This window comes from Papio anubis, chromosome 1, assembly GCF_008728515.1.
Source record: "Papio anubis isolate 15944 chromosome 1, Panubis1.0, whole genome shotgun sequence".
NCBI lineage: Eukaryota > Metazoa > Chordata > Mammalia > Primates > Cercopithecidae > Papio > Papio anubis.
In genome coordinates this window covers 49,851,699-49,872,864 of record NC_044976.1, presented here as the reverse complement: position 1 = coordinate 49,872,864, position 21,166 = coordinate 49,851,699, and the positions used below count along the sequence as shown (strand labels likewise).

At 36.9% G+C, this 21,166-nt stretch overlaps 1 protein-coding gene across 6 annotated transcripts in view; it reads left to right on the top strand.

Annotated features, from left to right (window-relative positions):
- The window catches only part of EPS15 (epidermal growth factor receptor pathway substrate 15), a 162,125-nt gene that overhangs the window by 78,321 nt on the left and 62,638 nt on the right, over positions 1-21,166 (top strand). For 5 of the 6 annotated variants that reach the window (XM_021941483.2, XM_021941474.2, XM_021941493.2 and 2 more), the window contains 4 exons: positions 1,424-1,624; positions 2,465-2,610; positions 4,831-4,987; positions 9,060-9,145. In XM_021941483.2, the coding sequence (XP_021797175.1) occupies positions 1,424-1,624; positions 2,465-2,610; positions 4,831-4,987; positions 9,060-9,145 (590 nt within the window). The remainder of the gene's footprint in view (positions 1-1,423; positions 1,625-2,464; positions 2,611-4,830; positions 4,988-9,059; positions 9,146-21,166) is intronic. The other variant, XM_021941482.2, reaches the window with a different exon arrangement.

Here is a 21,166-nt window from a genome sequence, read left to right as displayed (position 1 = left end):
TTTGTTATATAGGTAAATTGCATGTCACAGGGGTTTGGTGTATAGATTATTTTGTCATTCAGTTAATAAATGATAGGTAGTTTTTTGAACCTCTTCCTCCCTCCACCCTCACATTGGCCCCAGTGTCTGTCGTTCCCTTCTTTGTGACTACATTTACTCCATGTTTAGCTCCCACTTAGAAGCAAGAACAGGTATTTGTTTTTCTGTTCCTGTGTTAGTTTGCTTAGGATAATGGCCTCCAGCTGTATCTGTTTTGCTACAAAGGACATGATCTTGTTGTTTTTATGGCTGTGTAGTATTCCGTGGTGTGTATGTACCACATTTTTTAAATCCAGTCTACCATTGATGGGCATTTAGGTTGACTCCATGTCTTTGCTATTGTGAATAGTGCTGTGATGAACATATGTGTGCATATGGCTTTATGATAAACAATTTATATTCCTTTCAGTATATACCCAATAATAGGATTGCTGAGTCATTGGTGATTCTGCCTTGAGTTTTTTGAGAAATTGCCACACTGTTTTCTGCAATGGCTGAACTACTTTACATTCCCACCAGCAGCGTAAAGTTTGTTATATAATTCTTCTGGCGACACCTCTAGGCTGATAAGGGTCTGAAGTCATTTTGGGCAGGAACTGTTATCCTTCCTTGTAGAGAGGGCAAGAGGGACACCTTTGTAAATTTGTATCCTGCTTTTAGGCATAGAGAGGGAGGGCAGAGAACTTTTTTTTTTTTTTTTTTTTGATACTACTACTTCTCAGTTGCTTTCAGTTCAAAATAATCCTTATGCCAAAGTGGAATGTTTTGGGGTAGCATAGTCTGCTACCCCTCAGCTCCCATCAGCAGTGTAAGAAAATTTCCCCACAGTTTAGCTAAAAAAGTATGTTATGAAACTTGGAGTTTTTGCCAATTAGGTGGAAAATGGTATTTCAATATAGTTTTAACTTACAGTTTTCATCTGAGATTGGGCATATTTTTGTATGTTGAAGAATGGACCATTTAAGGGATTTGCTTGTCTGTAAAATATCTCTTCAACCTCTTTTTCCATTTTTCTGTTGGACTTTTTTTTTTCTGTTAATTTTTAGGAGCTCTTTATATATTAGGGAGAGTACTTCTTTCTTTGCAGATGTTGTCTTCTCAAATTATTGTTTGCCTTTGACATTGCAAAAACTTTAGTTGAAGGGTGCATCTCTAAATTTTTACTAAGGGTATCTTCCTAAATATTTCTTACTTTTTATTTTTTTTCTTTTTCTCCCTCCTTTCTTTCATCCCTCCCTCATTTTTCTCTTCTTTCCCTCCCAGCCCAATTTCTTAAAAAAGGATTTGAGAGCCTAAAGATGATTTATCATTGAACAATAATCAATTCAGTGGGTGAATATTAAGTGCTTTTAATATATATGACCCTGGTTCATTTATTTTGAAGGCCATGTTTTTGGTATACTGTGCACTGGAGAAAGAACCTGTGCCACTGTCCTTGCCTCCAGCCTTGGTGCCACCATCTAAGAGAAAAACGGTCAGTATATCAGGCTCTGTGCGGTTGATCCCCTCTTCAGCATCAACCAAGGAATCTTACCACTCCTTACCATCTGTAGGCATTTTACCTACCAAAACACCATTAAGACAGGTATAGATTTATCAGTGTTAAAGGATTTTTTTTTAACAAAGTGCATGGCGTTTAATAGTTTACTATTTGACAAAGATAGAGCAATTAAAGGGATAAAAATTTTAGAGCACCATCTAGTTGAACCTACATAATGTGATACTCCAGAGAAGACATATTCTTTCTACATTTGGCCTTGGGTCATATGAATGTTTTATTGGCTTTATCTTGATCTCCCTGGAATTAAAGTTAGAGATGGAAGATGCTCCATGCTAACATGGCATGTTTGCCCTGGCATAATTAATAGTTGTTTTTATTTTTGTTTGATCTCAGTTAACTCTTGATTCTTTGGGATCAAATTATCGAATTCTGGGTTGTCCAAGGCTTTTTTTTTCTGCCCCCAGCCTGCCTCTTGTCAGATTGAGTAAAGGAAGATTAATGACAGGGTAGGCAAATCAGCCAGTTTGGCTGTGGTTAACACTGCTGGGTCAAACTATAAAAAATAAAGATTGAGAATTATCTGAGTATTTTGTTTATACAGACTTTGAGTTACCTATATTAATGTGGGCATAAGTCAAGAGTTAACTATGTTTGAATTTACTCATTTCTTAATAGAAAGTGGAAATGTGCACCTATAGATAAGTCCTAATTGGCCTGTATTTTCTTCTGTTATTTTGTCTTCACCACAGCATTTTGATTGAGATGTCATATGGAAGTGATACATTGTTGCTCTGAGTTAGTAGGGTAGAATTGTTCAGAATTTGTGATGGATACTGTAATGGATTGAAAGAGTGACACTTCAAAGTTTGTTTCATTTTGGCAGAAATACTGTTTTTCTCCCCCCACCCCTCACCCCCCCCCCAGTGGGTTGTATCCCCTGCAGAAAAAGCTAAATATGATGAAATCTTCCTGAAAACTGATAAAGATATGGACGGATTTGTGTCTGGACTGGAGGTCCGTGAAATCTTCTTGAAAACAGGTTTACCTTCTACCTTACTAGCCCATATATGGTAAGACTTTATTTGATTTGATTTTTTAAAAATATGGTTTTGTATCAATTCCAGTTTCTGCATTTTGATTTTTAGTCATTTGTAAATAGGACAGTTTTTGTTTCAGAATTTTTATAGAGAAAATCAGAATCTGAAGAATTCTTCTGGCTAATGGACAAAAGCTTGAGAATGGGTTACCTGAAGCTTTATAAGATTGACAGCATCGGCTGGGCGCGGTGGCTAACGCCTGTAATCCCAGCACTTTGGGAGGCCAAGGCAGGTGGATCACCTGAGATCAGGAGTTTGAGACCAGCCTGGCCAACATGGTGAAACGCTGTCTCTACTAAAAATAAAAGAAATTAGCCAGACGTGGTGGTGCGCACCTGTAGTTGCCACTAGGGACGGTGAGGCAGGAGAATTGCTTGAACCTGGGAGGTGGAGGTTGCAGTGAGCCAAGATCACGCCATTGCACTCCAGCCTGGGCAACAAGAGTGAAACTCCATCTCAAAAATAAAATAAAATAAAATAAAATGACAGTGTCAGTTAATTGTTACTAGAATGTTAAAATCCAGCTTCTGTTTATATCAATTAAACTTAAAATTTTCAGAGAATCCAGATATATGAAATTTAAACAATGTAAAAAACAGTATCTTCAAGGCATACCTGCATAATTTTATAGTGTATATGTATACTTTCATGCCTTCACATAGGAATAACATACTTGGTCCTTGAAAAAGACAAACCCTAGTGTCTTTAATGAATTTCACAGAAAATGAGATAATGTATATGAAAATGCTTTATAATGTGTCTGCTGCCAATCCACCTAACGATACCAAGAGGTTATCTTCAGGTTTTCAAGAGGCAGAAACCTCAAAAGTTGAACTACATTGTTGTAAAGAGAAACTTAGAAAAGAACGGAGGCAGACAGTAAGTAGATCTGCCTTAAAAGAAACAAGAGGCCGGGCGCGGTGGCTCAAGCCTGTAATCCCAGCACTTTGGGAGGCCGAGACGGGCGGATCACGAGGTCAGGAGATCGAGACCATCCTGGCTAACACGGTGAAACCCCGTCCCTACCAAAAAAAGTACAAAAAACTAGCCGGGCGAGGTGGCGGGCGCCTGTAGTCCCAGCTACTCGGGAGGCTGAGGCAGGAGAATGGCGTGGACCCGGGAGGCGGAGCTTGCAGTGAGATCCGGCCACTGCACTCCAGCCTGGGCGACAGAGCAAGACTCCGTCTCAAAAAAAAAAAAAAAAAAAGAAACAAGAACCCAAGACTGGGAAAGATTAAATATGCATAATTAGTAGTAGCTACCACTATTGAGTGCCTAGGGTAGGCACTATACTCAATAAATGGCAGCTGTCACTGGCTTGATGTTGTGCCCAAACTTTTTATATATCCTGTCTTTAATTCTGATAGTAATTTTACAAGATGAGTGTTATCATCTCCACTTTATAGGTGAGGAAACTAAGGTTTGGAGAGGTTAAAAAAATTTAGCCAAGGTTACAAGAAGAAATAAGTAGAAAAGCTGGAATTTAAGATCTATGTGACACATAGTCTTTTTAAGTATGTAGTCTTTTCATCAGACCCTACTGGCCTTCAATGAGTTAAACAGATCAGGATTTCAGAAAGCTGAACTTTTTTTTACTTACAGAAAAAGAAAATAGAGTAAAACATTTACTGTTTCTCTTCAAGTGATTGTGTAAAGCTTTCCAGATTGCTGCCTTTTCCTCACATGTGATTTCCATTTGCAGCTGTTCATTCTGCTTTGGCTTGGTGATCCTTGTATCCTCCTACTCCAAGAGTTGCAGGAGGCATAGCAACATGAAAATTGTGCTTGTTTTAGAATCCTTCTAATGCCACCAGTGAATCAAATTTGTTGAGACTTAGGTTTTATCTTTAATATCTTTTAATGTTAAAAATGTGTTGGGAGTAAGGAATGTTAGAATTCTTTGGCCCACCACAACTTTTACTGTATAGTGGTTCTGAAAATTGGTAAGAAAACACAAAGTGTAAACCCAGATTAGAGGCTCTTGCTCAGCACCAGAGTGAACATTCTCTTTTTACCATCTTAGCTGATCTACCTCTTCGAACAGTTGAGTGAGTTTTTAATAACTTGCAAGTTGGTGTGACTGTCTTTTTAAATTCACCACATTGTTTTTAAAAAGCTGCATAGCGGTACTTTCTCTCTGGACTTTTTGCAGTTGTGGCACTTATATACTGTTTATTTTGTTTATTTGTGCAGGTCATTATGCGACACAAAGGACTGTGGGAAACTTTCAAAGGATCAATTTGCCTTGGCTTTTCACTTAATCAGTCAGAAGTTAATCAAGGGCATTGATCCTCCTCACGTTCTTACTCCTGAAATGATTCCACCATCAGACAGGGCCAGTTTACAAAAGGTAAGAAAGCTTAAAAGAAAACCTGAATGCATTAATTTCAAAGGAACAAATACTATGTCAAATTACAGATTCAGTTTGGATGGAATAGAAGAGAAAATGTATCTGGCTAAGAGCAGAACAGTATACTGTTTGTGGTTTAGTTTGTGCCTATAAATATGTTGGAGTGCCTTGTATAACATCCTTGGCCAGTAGCTTGTTTACGCCATTCATTAAACATGACAACTATATTTCCAATCTTAAAATTGGAAAAATGTGGACTTATTTTTCCTTTGCTGGATTTGTGAATTAAGTTTTATGAATAGATTATAAAAGGAAAGCTATAAAAATTAAATTATTGTGTTTTACTTGATGATTCACTCTTACATAAAATGATACAGATTTGAAAACAGAATCTTGCATATGATGGTTGCTTGGTGTCAATTTTACATCAAAAAAGCCTCCAAGGAAAACATTATGTTGAGGATATATCTGTGTGGTTTTTGCCATAGATGACCTTTTATTCCTGAGTGTACTGCTGAATTTCATATTTGAACAGCTAGAAGTGGGTTTTACCTAGTTTTGGTTTCTGGACAGCAGTGAGAATTTTCAAAACTTCATTGTTTTAGTCATGCCTTGATTTTTCTCTCATGTAGAAACCCTTCCTAGTATGATGCATTTACAATATCTTGGCCTTTAGTAGACCTTTGAAGGACTTGCATACCATAGTGGCTATTTGCCTTTAAAAATAAATACTTTGTATTTTTAAATTTCTTACGGCCTATAAAGTAACCATGGCTATGGCGATTTTTCAGGGTTGTTACACAGTAATAAGAGTTGTCAAATGTGTGGTATGAGGAGGGCTCTTTAAAATATCATAGAATATTTTGGGTTTTGGATTAATTTTGTCACATGGTTCTTAAAAATCCCATTTTAAAAAGCTTAACAAAAATCAAATTGGGACTGAGCACAGTGGCTGACACCTGTAATTCCAATATTTTGTGAGTCCAAGGTGGGAGCATCACTTGAGGCCAGGAGTTCCAGAACAGCATGGGCAACATAGCAAGACCCTGTTTCTACAAAAACAAAAAAATCAGCCAAGTGCATTGGCACGTACCTGTAGTTCTAGCTACTTGGGAGGCTGAGGCAGGAGGATCACTTGAACCCAGGGTCTTGCAACAGAGCAAGACCCTATCTCTTAAAGAAAGAAAGAAAGAAAATTGGATTTTTTAAGTAAACTAAATGGAATTTATAACTCAGGTATGGAGAGTTACTTACAGTAGTTTTTGTCCTTATTTGTAATAAAATAAATATTTTCTGCTTTGTGAGTTATTGGGGGGGCATTTTGTGAATTTTTTGATTCCTTATGGACATGGATCCCTTAAGTTGTGGAAAAGTGATGCCACCCAGAGAGATAAAGGTTACTGAATTTGCATTTTTGCTCTTTGCTGTATAACTGTACCTCAGTTATGGAATACTGTGTTGTTTCATGCTTTCTTTCACCTATGCAGACTGTTTTTTTATTTCGCCTTCTTCATTTTATAACCTATTCAGTTGCCTACCAACACAAATTACAGATACGACAGAAATTTCTGGAGCAAATTAAGTTTGTTCATTGAAGTCTCTATGTTAGTAGATGCTTGAAGTTGCATGAGGTATACAGTTGTCTGAAGTTCATTCACTAGATCATAGATACATTTGTCTATTTATGTCAGACACCAGCATTATTCATGGAAATGGGAATTTATCACTGCTGTCTTATCTATTAACCCAAAATTTTAACTTTAAAAATGAAAACTTGCATTGTTTTATCTTTCAAATAACCTCTTTTCTCTTTAATCTGTTTTTTTTAGTACTGCATTTTTTGCAGCTTTGACTAATCCTTTTTTGAATGTTGCTTTCCTTTCTGTGTTTTTTCTAGTTTGGACTATTTTTTCCATTCTGCAGCACTCTGCTTTTCGCCTTTCTTGTACTGTCAGTTTCTTAACTCTACTCTCTCTCAAGGTTAGAGCTTTATTTTATGCCTTTTTTAGCTTTGTAGTTTTTGGTTTACAAGATACATTTTGAAATGAGAGGTTTTTTATTCAGCAAAAAGGAGAAAATTCCTAAACAGCATGCTTTTGTCACATGTCACTTGGTCCTTGTGTGCATTTTAGCCTACCTTCCCTAGGCTCTCTGATCCACTTAACATCACCAAAGTGGAATTTTTGTGTAATATACAAGATAGGGTGAGAGGAAACATTTTGAAAGAAGGGGACATGCTATATATTTTTCCTCATATACCCTTCAAATGCTACATAAAATATTAGCTAAACTTTTTTCAGTATCTGGGATGTCACTTTCTAGCTTGTTTGAGGTTAAACTAATTTGTCTCACTCTGTCTTCTTATTTGATGATAATTTTACAGGGAAGACTATAAAATGTGAGTCACCTTCTTTTGAGTTAAAGTGACAGAGGAGGTGTGGTAGTCACAAGTTCTTTGGTACATTTGCACCTCTGATAGCAAATTTTTCATAGCATTTAAGTGAAGTAAGTTACTCTTGCTGATAAAAGTGAGACCAAATGCTAATGTTTCATTTTGTTTAGCTGTCTGGCCAGGCCTAGTTCATAGGTCAGGTTTAGACAGAGTTAAAATACTAGTGAATAGTTGTCGCATTCAGAAATCCACTTTAAAATACCTAATTTAATTTAACATTGATACGTTTTTGTATATCAGTGGAACACAGAAAATAAGAGATGTATTTCATACAAAGCTATAATTAATATAAAATTGAGATTAGTATTAAACCTTCTCAGATGAATTTTAGTACTGATAGTCAAAACAGCTTAGTACTAAAAGTGCAGTGTGGCATAAAGAAATATAAAAGGAATTACTTGCTAAATTTTATTGATGTACCTGTTTTATCAAATTTACTTTTAGAGTAATAATTTTATTTACCTAAATGATCTTGATATGCAGGTGCCACCGGGGGCATTGCATGAAATAGCACTTTAATCAGAAGACTCTTGATTAAACTGCATACTGGCCGGGTTCAACTTTGAGCAAGTCATTTAATCTGTTTCCTCAGTTCTAAAATAGGGTTAATAATAATATCTGCTCTACCTACTGCCCACTTTACAGATTAGTGTTGAGAATTAACTAGTGGAATTTAAAGTGCTTAGTGATTTGTAAATGAGTATATAAATGTGAGGAGATGAGATATCGTGTGCTTTTAGGTTTCTTCTGTTGTGCAAGTTGTTGACGTAAATTAACTATACAACAACATAAGTATTAACACTAAGTCTTATGTTCTGTTATATTATATAAAGTCAGCAGTGTATCTTAGTTTTTACATGTTCAGGCCTCAGTTTTAACATTTCCAGATGGTAATTATCCTGTTATTTGTTAATCTGGTTGTAGCATTGGGTGTAGATGAAATGTCTGAGGAAGCATTTATCTTTTCGCTCTGACTTCAGCCAGCTCTCTGGGGCATCAACGATAGTTTACAAAGGACATAGGGCCAAGGTAGAAACAACTCAATGGGAGGCCACATATTTTAAGAACATATTCTATTGAAGAGTTAATTATAACAATAGCTTACATTTATAAAAGGTCACAGTTTGTAGAATGATGATTTACTTTAAATAAAATGGACACAGTATGTAAAAAAAGTGTAAATTCCTTGAATTAAATAAAATCAACCACTACTGTAGTTCTGAGATTCAACAAATACGAATACAAATAAATCACCATCAATTTTTCTAAGAATTTATACTTCGGTGGAGGAATTAGTTTATGAATCTGGCATCTCTTTTACTGCAAGGTTCTGAACAGGCTAGGATCAAGTGACAAAGACATTCAGATCGGAGATGGGGATGGGGTACATAGTATAGAATAACAGTTTTCAGAGAATTTAAGGGAAATGTAAATGTCTTACTATATAATTAAGTATAAAATTATAATTGCACTGGATATGATTTTTTTTAGTGGAAAGTGTCAGTAATAGAGTAAAATATGCAATACCTTGTATCTGGGTAGAGCTTTAATATTTTTAGTGTCTTGTTATATATTGCATAATTTTATAGTAATGTATAATTGTGAACTTTTTGTTTTTAGAACATCATAGGATCAAGTCCTGTTGCAGATTTCTCTGCTATTAAGGAACTAGATACTCTTAACAATGAAATAGTTGACCTACAGAGGTATGTAAAGCAAAATTACAGCCTACTCATACACACACACAGACACACACAGACACACACACACAGAGTACATACATGTATATATGTATACAACCTCCTCCCCACACACACCTTTCTGTTTCTAATGTATATTTTGATAAATGCTACCTTATTTGGTTAAGTACCACAGTTCTGTTTGAACGGAGTCAGGGTACTTCATCATATATGAGGCAGCCTTTAATTGCAGGATACACTATATACTTACGTACCACTGAAAAGTCACTGCCAAATAAACAATGACATGCCATTAACTATAAGGTACTGTTTGATTTCATTTAGAGAAAAATGTGAAAAAATGTATATCCTAGAATGACTGAAAAATAGTTTTTCTCCGACCTTAGATATTTGAATAATATATTAGAAAAACATTATCATTTAATACATTTAATAGATGGAATGTTAAATTCAGACACCATGCCAAGAGCTTTCATAACTGTTATTTGACCCTCACACAAACCTTGTAATTTGAAATAGGTGGTGGTGTTTCTGTTTTACAGGTAAGAAACTTAAGATGCTTAGATTATTTTGCCCAAAATGATACAAGCTTGTCAGCTGTAGAGCTAATACCTGATCCCAGGACTACTTTATTCTAAGTTGAATCTTCTTTCTTATACATAGGTACTATGTAGGACAGACTCAAATACAATTAGATTTGAATCTGACTATAGCAGATAGTATTGGTACTTCCTTAATTTCTGTGTTCCCTGGAAACTTTATAGTAATACTGATTGTAAAAATGACTATAAAATTACTTTTTAAAAATAAGACAATTTTTCTGTCTACAGGGCACTGTATCTAAATATTCACACCAATCTTTTTCTTTTTTTAACCCTCACAACACTTTGAAGCAGATAATGGCTGATATACTTCATTTTACTGACAATATTGAGACATAAGGAGATTAAATGAGTTAACTGCCTTATATGGCAAGAATTTGGCAATGATCTTAACCTTATCTGTGAGACTATATTGAGATTTCTGTAGAAAAACTGGTTGTTAGAATTTTTCAGTTGTAAGAAAGAACTAAACCCAAACTAACTTAAGAGTGAAATTTATTGACATGTGAAACTGAAACCTTTCAAAGGTGGGGTCGGCTTAAAGCATTCCTTGATATTGAGGCTCAGATGATATAATCAGTTCTCTTGCTCTCCATTTCTTGTTTCCATTTCCGCTGGGTTAATTCCATTCTCAGATAGACTTTCTCCCTATTTTGGCAAGAGGGCTATAGTACATCTAGCTACATGTACTTATAATTTCAAGTTTGGTGAAGAGCGCCTCTCTTCTGGCATTTCCTGGAAAAGACCTGAAATTCAGTCTAATTGGATCGGCTTATTGGCCTTTTCCTATGACATAAAACTTCTAATATGGAAATCCGACCAGGACAAAAAACCCTTCATGGTGATTGTATAGTTTAATTTTGTCCTTACTAATGGGAAAAAAAAAAATCAAATCCAGAGTCACACATCACGTTAAGAGACAGTACTGGTATCAAAACCAGGTTGTATAAGTTCAGCATTCTTTCTGTTGTACAATTCTGCCACTCATTAGGATTTTTAAGTTTTTGACTTTGGTTCAAAATAGAAGTAGCAAACACTTAATTACTGAATCTATAATGGTGTTTAGACTTTTCATTTTCATGTGGTCCATAAACATTTTTGCTTCCCTATATATGTTATATACATGTTATAGTAGGTACATTTGAAAATACTTATCTTCTGAGCCTCTTAAGCCTATGAAAATGGATACATACACCAATGTTCTAGGACTTGCTTGATTTGACTTCGAGTGTACTTGTTTAATGTATAAAATATTTCTATAATGAATTTTAATGGGAATTAGAGCATCATAGATAAAATGCTCTTACTGTTAAAAACATTATTTGTTACACTTTGGTCAACTAATCTTTCAATAACTTTTAGTAACTATAATGTTAAGTTGTACCAGTGGCAGTCTTATATAGTAAATGACAGCTGGCAACATGAAAATAACGTACCTAATATTTTGTGACTGTCTTATTATGAAAATCAGAGAATTTCAAAACCTTGCCAGTTTTTAGAGTATAGTCACATTTTATAAATGTGTGATGTATTTATACATGATTTGACATTTGTGAAAATATTTTTGCTAGACTTATTTTAGGTGAGCTCTACAGTGTAGGCAACTTACATAATCTGTCAACTCCATTAGTGTCATAGTCAGACTCATCCCCATGCTAAAATTATAGTTGTTAAAATATGCTTTCGTAAGTAGTTGTATTAGGTCATTATCACCAAATCTTCAAGGTATTACATTATAAAAACCTTGGTTTTTATTCTTGTGAATGACTGTTTTTTCCGTGCCAAGTTAAAATTCTTCAGCCTCTAATTTTTTTTTTTTTTTTTTTTTTTTTGAGACAGAGTCTGGCTCTGTTGCCCAGGCTGGAGTGCAGTGGCCAGATCTCAGCTCACTGCAAGCTCCACCTCCTGGGTTTACGCCATTTTCCTGCCTCAGCCTCCTGAGTAGCTGGGACTACAGGCGCCCGCCATCACACCCGGCTAGTTTTTTGTATTTTTTTAGTAGAGACGGGGTTTCACCGTGTTAGCCAGGATGGTCTCAATCTCCTGAGCTCGTGATCCGCCCGTCTCGGCCTCCCAAAGTGCTGGGATTATAGGCTTGAGCCACCGCGCCTGGCCTAATTTTTTTATTAATATATAATAAGGTTGTGATGAGTATGACTACAAAACAAGAAAAAATAATTTAAACAGATTTTGTTTGTGGCTTTTACTAAATTGTTACCTGATAAAATGTTAGCCAGTTCTTTGGTTTTGAGATGAAGATACTTAGTTTTAGTCCAGGGGCTGGGCATGGTAGCTCATGTCTGTAATCCCAGCAGTTTGTGGGGCCGAGGCACGTGTATCACTAGAGAGTTCGAGACCAGCCTGCCCAAAATGGTCAAACCCCGTTCTCTACTAAAAATACAAAAATTAGACAGGCGTGATGGCGCACATCTGTAATTCCAGCTACTCAGGAGGCTGAGACAGGAGAATCACTTGAGCCTGGGAGGCAGAGGTTGCAGTGAGCCGTTGCACTCCAGCCTGGGCAACAGAGTAAGACTTGTCTCAAAAAAAAAAAAAAAAATATATATATATATATATATATATATATATATTTTAGTCCAGGGATCAAACCTCTAAGTAAACAGCATGTATGATGTGAAATTGTAATTACTGTATAATGAATATAGTGCTTTACAATACTTTTGTCTTAATGATGGTTATAATACATATTCATTGTAAAATTCGGGAAATGCATAATGGAAAAAGGAATATGTTTCTTAGAATCATATTTTGTTTTAAGCATTGCAAACCAGTGGAAATATTGAAAGCAGTATATAAACTTGAGTTAGTTGGGTAAAGAATGTTCTTTGTTATTGGTCAGAAAATGAGATTTCATTGTCTTTGTTTTCATCTTTAATTCACCAAATTGTTTCTAGTAGAAAATATAAGACATTGGGAGCTTGAGGCAAGATACCTTTTGGTATATTTTACAAATTTTTCTGTGATTTCTTCAACATTTGCTATTAATTAAATGATTTAATTATGCCAATTAGATTAAATTAGTATGATATTTTTAACTTAAGGAAAAGCAATACAGGTAGTTGTCATATAACACTCATCAAATACCCGAATCTCTTACTTAAGCTCAAGACCTGTATTTTTCATTGCCTACTAGCGTTTTCATCTGAATATCTAGTAGGATATGACTTCCCTAATTGTCCCCTCACCTCTGTTTTGTATCTCCCTTGTCAGTGACATCACCATTCACCTAGTCACTCAACCTAGAAACCTGAGATTTTTCTTCTTCTCATCTTTAGTCTTCTACCTTTGCAGTGTCTCTTGAATTCGTTCCTATCTTCCCTGTTGTCTGATCAATTTCTCACTCTTCAAATCTCACCTTAGACATCATTTCCTCTGGGAGATGAAGCCTTCCTTGACTTTACCTCCCAACCTCTCTTCTCTCTTCAAGTCTTATTTAAGAGCCTACTTTATGTAGTCTTTATATTTACAACTGTTATAACATTTATCATACTTTGTTATAATTCTGTGTTTTTTAAATCTCCAACTAGATTATGTGCTTCTTAAGCACAGGGGCTGCTTGTATCCCTAGTGTTTAGCTTATAATAGATGAGAAAATAATCTTTTCAATATTGTTGAAATCTGTCTTAAAGTTGTCATAAAATATAACTCAGATCCCTCAGTGACTTCCCATCTCCAACTGAATCCAATTCACTTCTTTGAACATGGCGTAAAGGCTCTTCCTTCATGGTGTTCACTTGGCATCCTGACCATTATTCTGTCTTAGCCACCTCTCACAGTGTGCTCCCTTATGGTACGGTAAAGCTATTTGAGAACAGATACAGTGTGTTTGCTCTTTGTGCTCTGAGGGCTCAGTACAGTACTCGAATCTACTATTTCAGCTTTATCCCCTTTCTCCAGTTGTATGATAGATGGGTTTATTACCTCTTACTTCAACATACCACCACTTTTATTCCTCTGTGCCTCTGATCCTACTGTTCCCCTTTGCCTGAAGCACACCTTTTACCTTATAAAGTTTTTTTCATGTTCAAGACCCATCTTAAATATTGTCTGTTCTGTCAAGCCTTCCATGAAATCTTCAGATTACTAGTTATTCTTTTCTCTTCTTCCAGAGGCTTTATTCCTTTATTGTAGTATTTTCTACTGTTTATAGTAATTTATATCACTTTTTTGGTAAATTTTTAATTCCTAAGGGCAAGAGCTATGTCTTGTTCATTTTGGTAGGCCTAGAAATTAACACACACATTACTTGACCCCGTGGAATTAGTATAACCAAGTTGGTTGAATGAATGACTCAAAGTATGTTATAAATATTGGAATATTTCCAAGACTTACTTTCTGCAAAATTTATGGCAGAATAGAAGCCATGTGTTAAATGTTGAACTAAGGCAAAGACTTTCTGAATAATTGCTTATTTTGAAGACTATAGGAAAGGATTTTAGGCCGGACACAGTAGCTCACACCTGTAATCCCAGCACTTTGGGAGTCTGCAGCGTGTGGATCACCTGAGGCCAGGAGTTTGAGACCAGCCTGGCCAACATGGCAAAACCCCATCTGTACTAAAAATACAACAATTAGCCGGGCATGGTGGCGCATGCCTATAATCCCAGCTACTCAGGAGGCTGAGACATGAGAATTGCTTGAACCTGGGAGGCAGAGGTTGCAGTGAGCCGAGGTCATGCCACTGTGCTTCAGCTTAGGCAACAGAGTGAGACTCAGTCTCAAAAAAAAAAAAAAAAAAAAAGAGAAAAAGAAAAGGATTTTATATATAAAAGGTTTTTAAATCCTCACAGGAGCATTAAGGTTAATGGGCTGATTTTTTTTTTTTTTTAAATATTCTGCAGACTTAGTGTTTTTTTTTCCCACTTTAAAAAATTGTGGTAAAATACACATAACATAGTAATTTATCATCTTAACCATTTTTAGATAAACAATTCAGTGGTATGAAATATATTCACATGGCCAGGTGAAGTGGCTCATACCTGTAATCCCAGCACTTAGGGAGGCCGAGACGGGCGAATCATCTGAGATCAGGAGTTCAAGACCAGCCTGGCCAACATGACGAAACCTGTCTCTACTAAAAATACAAAAACTAGCTGGGCGTGGTGGCAGGCGCCTGGAATCCCAGTTACTCATGAGGCTGAGACAGGAGAATCGCTTGAACCCTGGAGGTGGAGGTTATGGTGAGCCAAGATTACACCACTGCACTCCAGCCTGGGCGACAAGAGCGAGACTCCGTCTCAAAAAAAGAAAAAGAAATATATTCACAGTGTTGTGCAACCATCATCACCATTCATTTCCAAGACTCTTTTCATCTTATAAAACTGAAACCCCATACCAATTAAACAGTAACTCCCCATACTCTACTCCCTCCCATTTTCCTTGCCGTTCCCTAGAGTAGCCACCATTCTATTTTCTCTCTGATTTTGAATACTGTAACTATCTCATATAAGCAGAATGACGAGATATTGTCTTTTTATGACTATCTTATTTCGTATAACGTCCTCAGGGTTCATCTGTGTTGTGGCATATGTCAGAATTTCCTTCCTTTTTCAGGCTGAATAATAATTCCATTGTACTTACATACCATGTTTTGTTTACCTGTTCATCTATTGATGGACATTTGGGTTGCTTCCATATTTTAGCTATTATGAATAATGCTGCTATGAACATGAACGTACAAATACCTTTTCAAGACCCTGCTGTCAGTTCTTCGTAGTATATTTGCAAAAGTGGAATTGCTTAATCATATGGTAGTTGCAGACTTGTTTTTGTGTCAAGGATTTCCTTTGAAAATCTGATGAAGACTGTTACACCCTGCCCACAGAAAAAAATAACATGTATATCTGTGATACTATTTTGTATTTATTTCAGGAGTTCCCAGACACTTAAAAACTATCTGTGGACCCATTCTTGAGAGCTGTTGCTATGAAAGTAAAATGCCTCAGTTAGAGAAGTTCTTGGCAGTGGAAAAGATGAAACATACTAAGAGATTGCTTCAGTCACTTGGATAATGTGGTGGTAAATTATGCTGAGGCAGGAGTTAATATTTTGTCATCTGCTAGCTTCCATTTCCTTCCTGTCTCTGTCCTTTTAGCAAGAACATCAGGAAGTTAAAGCCACATCCTGTCAGGCCTGTTGGTTATCCTGGTCTTGGGTCAGTAAACAGGATAGATAATTAGAATAATAGTTACCAGGCATTGTACTATGCCTTCTTTATATAAGTTCACTTGTTGAGCTCTTGTAACATCCCTGAAGGGTAAATAACTTTATTTCAGTTTTTCAGATAAAGAAATGAACAAGTCTTCATTTCCAAGAAGCTTTCTCTGATTATCTCCCTCAGCTCAGAGAGCACACAGTTTCCTTCTCTCCCAGTAGACTCTCGACTGTGTGATGACACAGGCCAACTCTTACTTCTAATGAGGCAATATAGTATAGTATTTCAGAGCATGGGCTTTTTAACCAGATTTCCAGATTGCCTGACATGACCTGGATATACTTAACTATCTGTACCTCAGTTTTTTAATCTATAAAATGGAAATATGAATAACCATGCACAATGCTTAACGCAATGCTTGGAACATAGTAAGTTCTCAATACATATTAGTATCTATCATCATCATCCCAACACCGAGTTCAGCACTTAGAGTACAGGATTTACTCAATAGCTGTTCACTAAATATTGGTTGGAGTAGCTGAATGAACTTTCTTTCTCTAGTTGAAGAGTAAATGGAACTATGTAGCCAGGTAGCCAGATTCTGTGTTACTAAATATATAGACCTCTACTTCCATCATATTCAATAACTGATTTTTTAAAATTTCTAAATCCTAGCATATGGTTTGAATTTTTAAAAATTCTGCGTTTTTGTTTTAGTTCAGTTCAAATATCATTAGAAACCATTATGTCTGGAGCATTCATTGCTTATATCATCAAATCTGGAGCTCTTTTACTTATATGGTCCAACTTGATGTGTTTTTGACCCTCTAAAGATCTGTGATACTGACGCCAAAAGGTCTCTTTTGTGACTCTGCCTTAAGAATGGTATTACTGGTTAAATAACTGAAGCTCTAGGTTGTGGTGTGCATTTCTTTGATAGTAAGGAGGCAGCCTAATTCATTTTCACATAAAGTGTATAGATCATCATTAAAACCTCGGTTTTGGGAGACTCTCCTTATTTGAAAACCTCCTTGCTGAAGTCTGAACCTGTGCTGTCCAGTATAGTAGCCACTACCTGTGTGGTGATTGAGCACTTGAAATATGGCTAGTCCAATTTAAGATGTGTTGTTAGTATAAAATATACTGGATTTCAAAGATTTAGAATGAAAAAGAAGAATGTAAAATATCTTAATATTTTTCACCTTTATTACATTTTGAAATATTACATTAAAATAAACTTCACTCATTTCTTTTTACTTTTTCATGTGTGCCTGTTAGATCATTCAAAAATCACATAGGCCAGGCGTGGTGGCTCACGCCTGTAATCCCAGCACTTTGGGAGGCCAAGGCAAGAGAATTGCAGAGGCCAGGAGTTGAGATCACCCTGGGCAACAAAGCAAGACCCAGTCTCTATTAAATAAATAAATACACACATGCATGCATGCATGCATACATACATACATAATCTATGTATCTTCTGTTGGACCTGTTCTGTTCTGAGTTAGAATTATTATACATTTCATTTGCTTGTATTGTTTTGTGGCTCTGGTAGCTTACTAAGGGGCACTTATCTCTTTTAATACAGCAATAATTATTGAGATATATTATAGTCTGTCTTTGGAAAGCAAAAACATATACCAAGAAATTTCAGCTCCTGGAGGATTTAAGAGTCACAGTCTCCACCAACATACTGGAGGCCTGATTGCCATCACTCCAGGTGCTTTATTACAGCTTTCAAAAAGCCAGTAAATGTATTTTTATACTAGTAAACAATGTAATGGTAATAATAATATTAGCTGAAATTTATTTAGCACTTACTACATGCCAGGCATTGCCCTGGAGTGTTTCTAGATGTAACATAAATTAATCCTGCCCATTAACTTTATTATCCCTATTTTGTAATTCAGAAAATTAAGGTTTTGTTTTATATATCTTTTCTGTTGGTTTCTTTTAATCTCATTTTGTCCTGCTAGATAAGTAGAATAGATTATTATGGATTTGCAAAATAAATTTGTATTTCTGGCCAGGCACAGTAGCTCATGCCTGTAATCCCAGCACTTTGGGAGGCCGAGGCGGGAGGATCACCTGAGGGTCAGGAGTTTGAGACCAGCCTGGCCAATAAGGTGAAACCCTGTCTCTACTAAAAATACAAAAATTAGCTGGGCGTGCTGGTGCACACCTGTAATCCCAGCTTCTCTGGAGGCTGAGACAGGAGAATTGCTTGAACCCTGGAGGCAGAGGTTATAGTGAGTCGAGATTGCCCCACTGCATTCTCGCCTGTGCGACAGAGTGAGACTCTGTCTCCAGAGATATGTGTGTGTGTATGTGTATATATATATATTATTTCCCCTTTGAAAAATGAACCATCTAATTTTGGGACCTGCCACTAAGGGGGTGTGCTTTGTCATATAAGCCACACCCCAAAGTTTGTGTTTTTTCTGATTCTAGTTAGGCTCTCTTTTCAATGACTTACACCCATAAATATATTCTCTTATTTTTAAAAATAAAACCCATTAAAAACAGCCAGTCTCTCAGAACTAAGTAAGAACATTAGTTATTCCCATAGTACCATCATACTTTCACAGTATTTATCTTAAATTTTTATAATTAATGGCTATTAGTTTTCCCCAGCAAACTATAAATAGAGGCCCAACTACCATCTTGTTTGGAATGTAGTAGACATTTAATAAATATTTGTTGAAAAAATGAAATAATATCTCATGAAGATTATATAATTAAGGCAAGTTTTATTTATGCATGTGTTTGTGTGTGTGTGTGTATGTATGTATGTATATATTTTTGAGATGGGGTCAGGCTCTGTTGCCCAGGCTGGAGAGCAGTGGTGTGATCATGGGTCACTTTAGCCTTGACTTCCCAGGCTTAAGCAATCCTCCCACCTTAGACTCCTAAGTAGCTGGGACTACAGGCATATGCCACCATGCCCAGCTAATTTTTTAAAAAATTTTTTATAGAGACGTGGGTGTCACTGTGTTGCCCAGCATGGTCTCAAACTCTTGGCTCAAGTGGTCCTCCCACTTCAGCCTCCCAAAGTGTTGGAATTACAGTTGTGAACCACTGTGCCTGACAAAGGCAACTTTTAGAGTAATTTAAAACTTATGGTAAGAATAAATGTCTTTGTCCTCGAACTTTAATCTAAGCTTTTATGAACTACAAATTCTTGTTTTTTTGTTTTTTTGGTTTTTTTTTTTTTGAAATGAAGTCTTGCTCTGTCACCCAGGCAGGAGTACAGTGACATGATCTTGGCTCACTACAACCTCCATCTCTCAGGTTCAAGTGATTCTCCTGCCTCAGGCTCTCGAGTAGCTGGGATTAGAGGCATGCACCACCACGCACGGCTAATTTTTGTATTTTTAGTAGAGACAGGATTTCACCGTGTTGGCCAGGCTTGTCTCAAACTTCTGACCTCAAGTGATCTGCCCACCTTGGCCTCCCAAAGTGCTGGGATTAAAAACATGAGCCACCGCACTCGGCCATGAACTGTGAATTCTTAGAATGAAAGGTCGTGTAACTTTCAAATGGTTTAAATTTAAAACGAAGACTTTCTCATCAGCTTTCTATAGTTATTACTGTAATCTAGCTCAAGGCTTCTGACAGTTCCTAAGATAAGCAGAGTCAGGGTGTTTTATTGCCTTTCTAGCAATTGTCATCAGCTTTCTGAGCAGTAAGTGCCTCTGCTTCCTCTCTTCCTCCACAAGCCAGACAGGAAAGAAGAGCTGTGTTGCTAAATAATGCCGTTCGGCGTTCAAAGAAGCATGTCTCAGAAACCTCTAAGGGACTCACCGTTTCCTGTATATTAAAAGTCTATCTTGGCTGGGCACGATGGCTCATGCCTGTAATTCCAGCACTTTGGGAGGCTGAGGTGGGTGGATCACCTGAGGTCAGGAGTTCAAGACCAGCCTATCCAGCAAGGTGAAACCCCATCTCTACTAAAAATACAAAAATTAGCCGGGCGTGGTGGCGGATGCCTGTAATCCCAGCTACTCGGAAGACTGAGGCAGGAGAATCACTTGAACCCGGGAGGCAGAGAGGTTGCAGTGAGCCGAGATCCCGCCACTGCACTCCATCCTGGGCTTCAGAGTGAGACTTTGTCTCAGAATAAAGGAAACAACAACAACAACAGTAAAAGCCTGTCTTTACCTAGTACAGAAGTTCTTTATAATCTTATTCTGATTTACCATTTCAGCTTTATTTAACCACACATGAACCTTCCATTCTAGGTAAGTTAGTCTGTCTAGAATTTTCTCATCTCTCTACTTTCTTTTTCATTAATTTTGTATTATCATAAAATATACATAAGATAAAATTTACTACTTTAAATTTTTAACCACCTAAAGTGTACCATTCAGTGTCATTAATTGTACACTTAAAATGGTTAAAGTTTTAAAGTAATTTTTTTTTTGAGATGGAGTTTCACTCTTTTGTTGTCATTTTTAAATGTACTTAATATCATTAAATACTTTCACAATAATTGTGCAATTATCACCGCTATGAATCTCTGGAACTTTCTCATCCCAAACTGAACAATCTATTTGGAATTGATATAAACTAACTTCAGTCCCATACAAAACTGTGCTCCTGGCCAGGCGTGGTGGCTCATGCCTCTAATCCCAGGAATTTGGGAAGCCAAGATGGGAGAATAGCTTGAGGTCAGGGCAATATAGTGAGACCTTGTCTCTACAGAAAATAAAATTAGTTGACTGTGCATACCTGTAGTCCTAGCTACTCAAGAGGCTAAGGCAGGAGGACTGCCTGAGGCCAGGAGTTCGAGACTACAGTGAGCTGTGATCACACCAATGCACTCCAGCCTGGGAAACAGAGACTCGGTCTTTAAAGACACAAATAAAACTCTGGTCGTATACAGCTCCATTTTCTCCTCTGCCCTTACCCCCACTTTTTTTTTTTTTTTTTTTTTTGAGATAGAGTCTTGCTCTGTTGTCCAAGCTGGAGTGCAGCAGTGCAATCAGTGCAATCTCGGCTCACTGCAACCTCTGCCTCCTGGGTTCAAGTGATTCTCCTGCCTCAGCCTCCCAAGTAGCTGGGGCTACAGGTACCTGCCATCACACCCAGCTAATTTTTGTATTTTTAGTAGAGATGGGGTTTCACTATGTTGGCCAGGCTGGTCTCGAACTCCTGACCTCAGGTGATCCATCTGCCTCAGCCTCCCGAAGTGCTGGGATTACAGGAGTGAGCCACCGCACCTAGCCCATTCTCACCCTGTTATGTTATTGA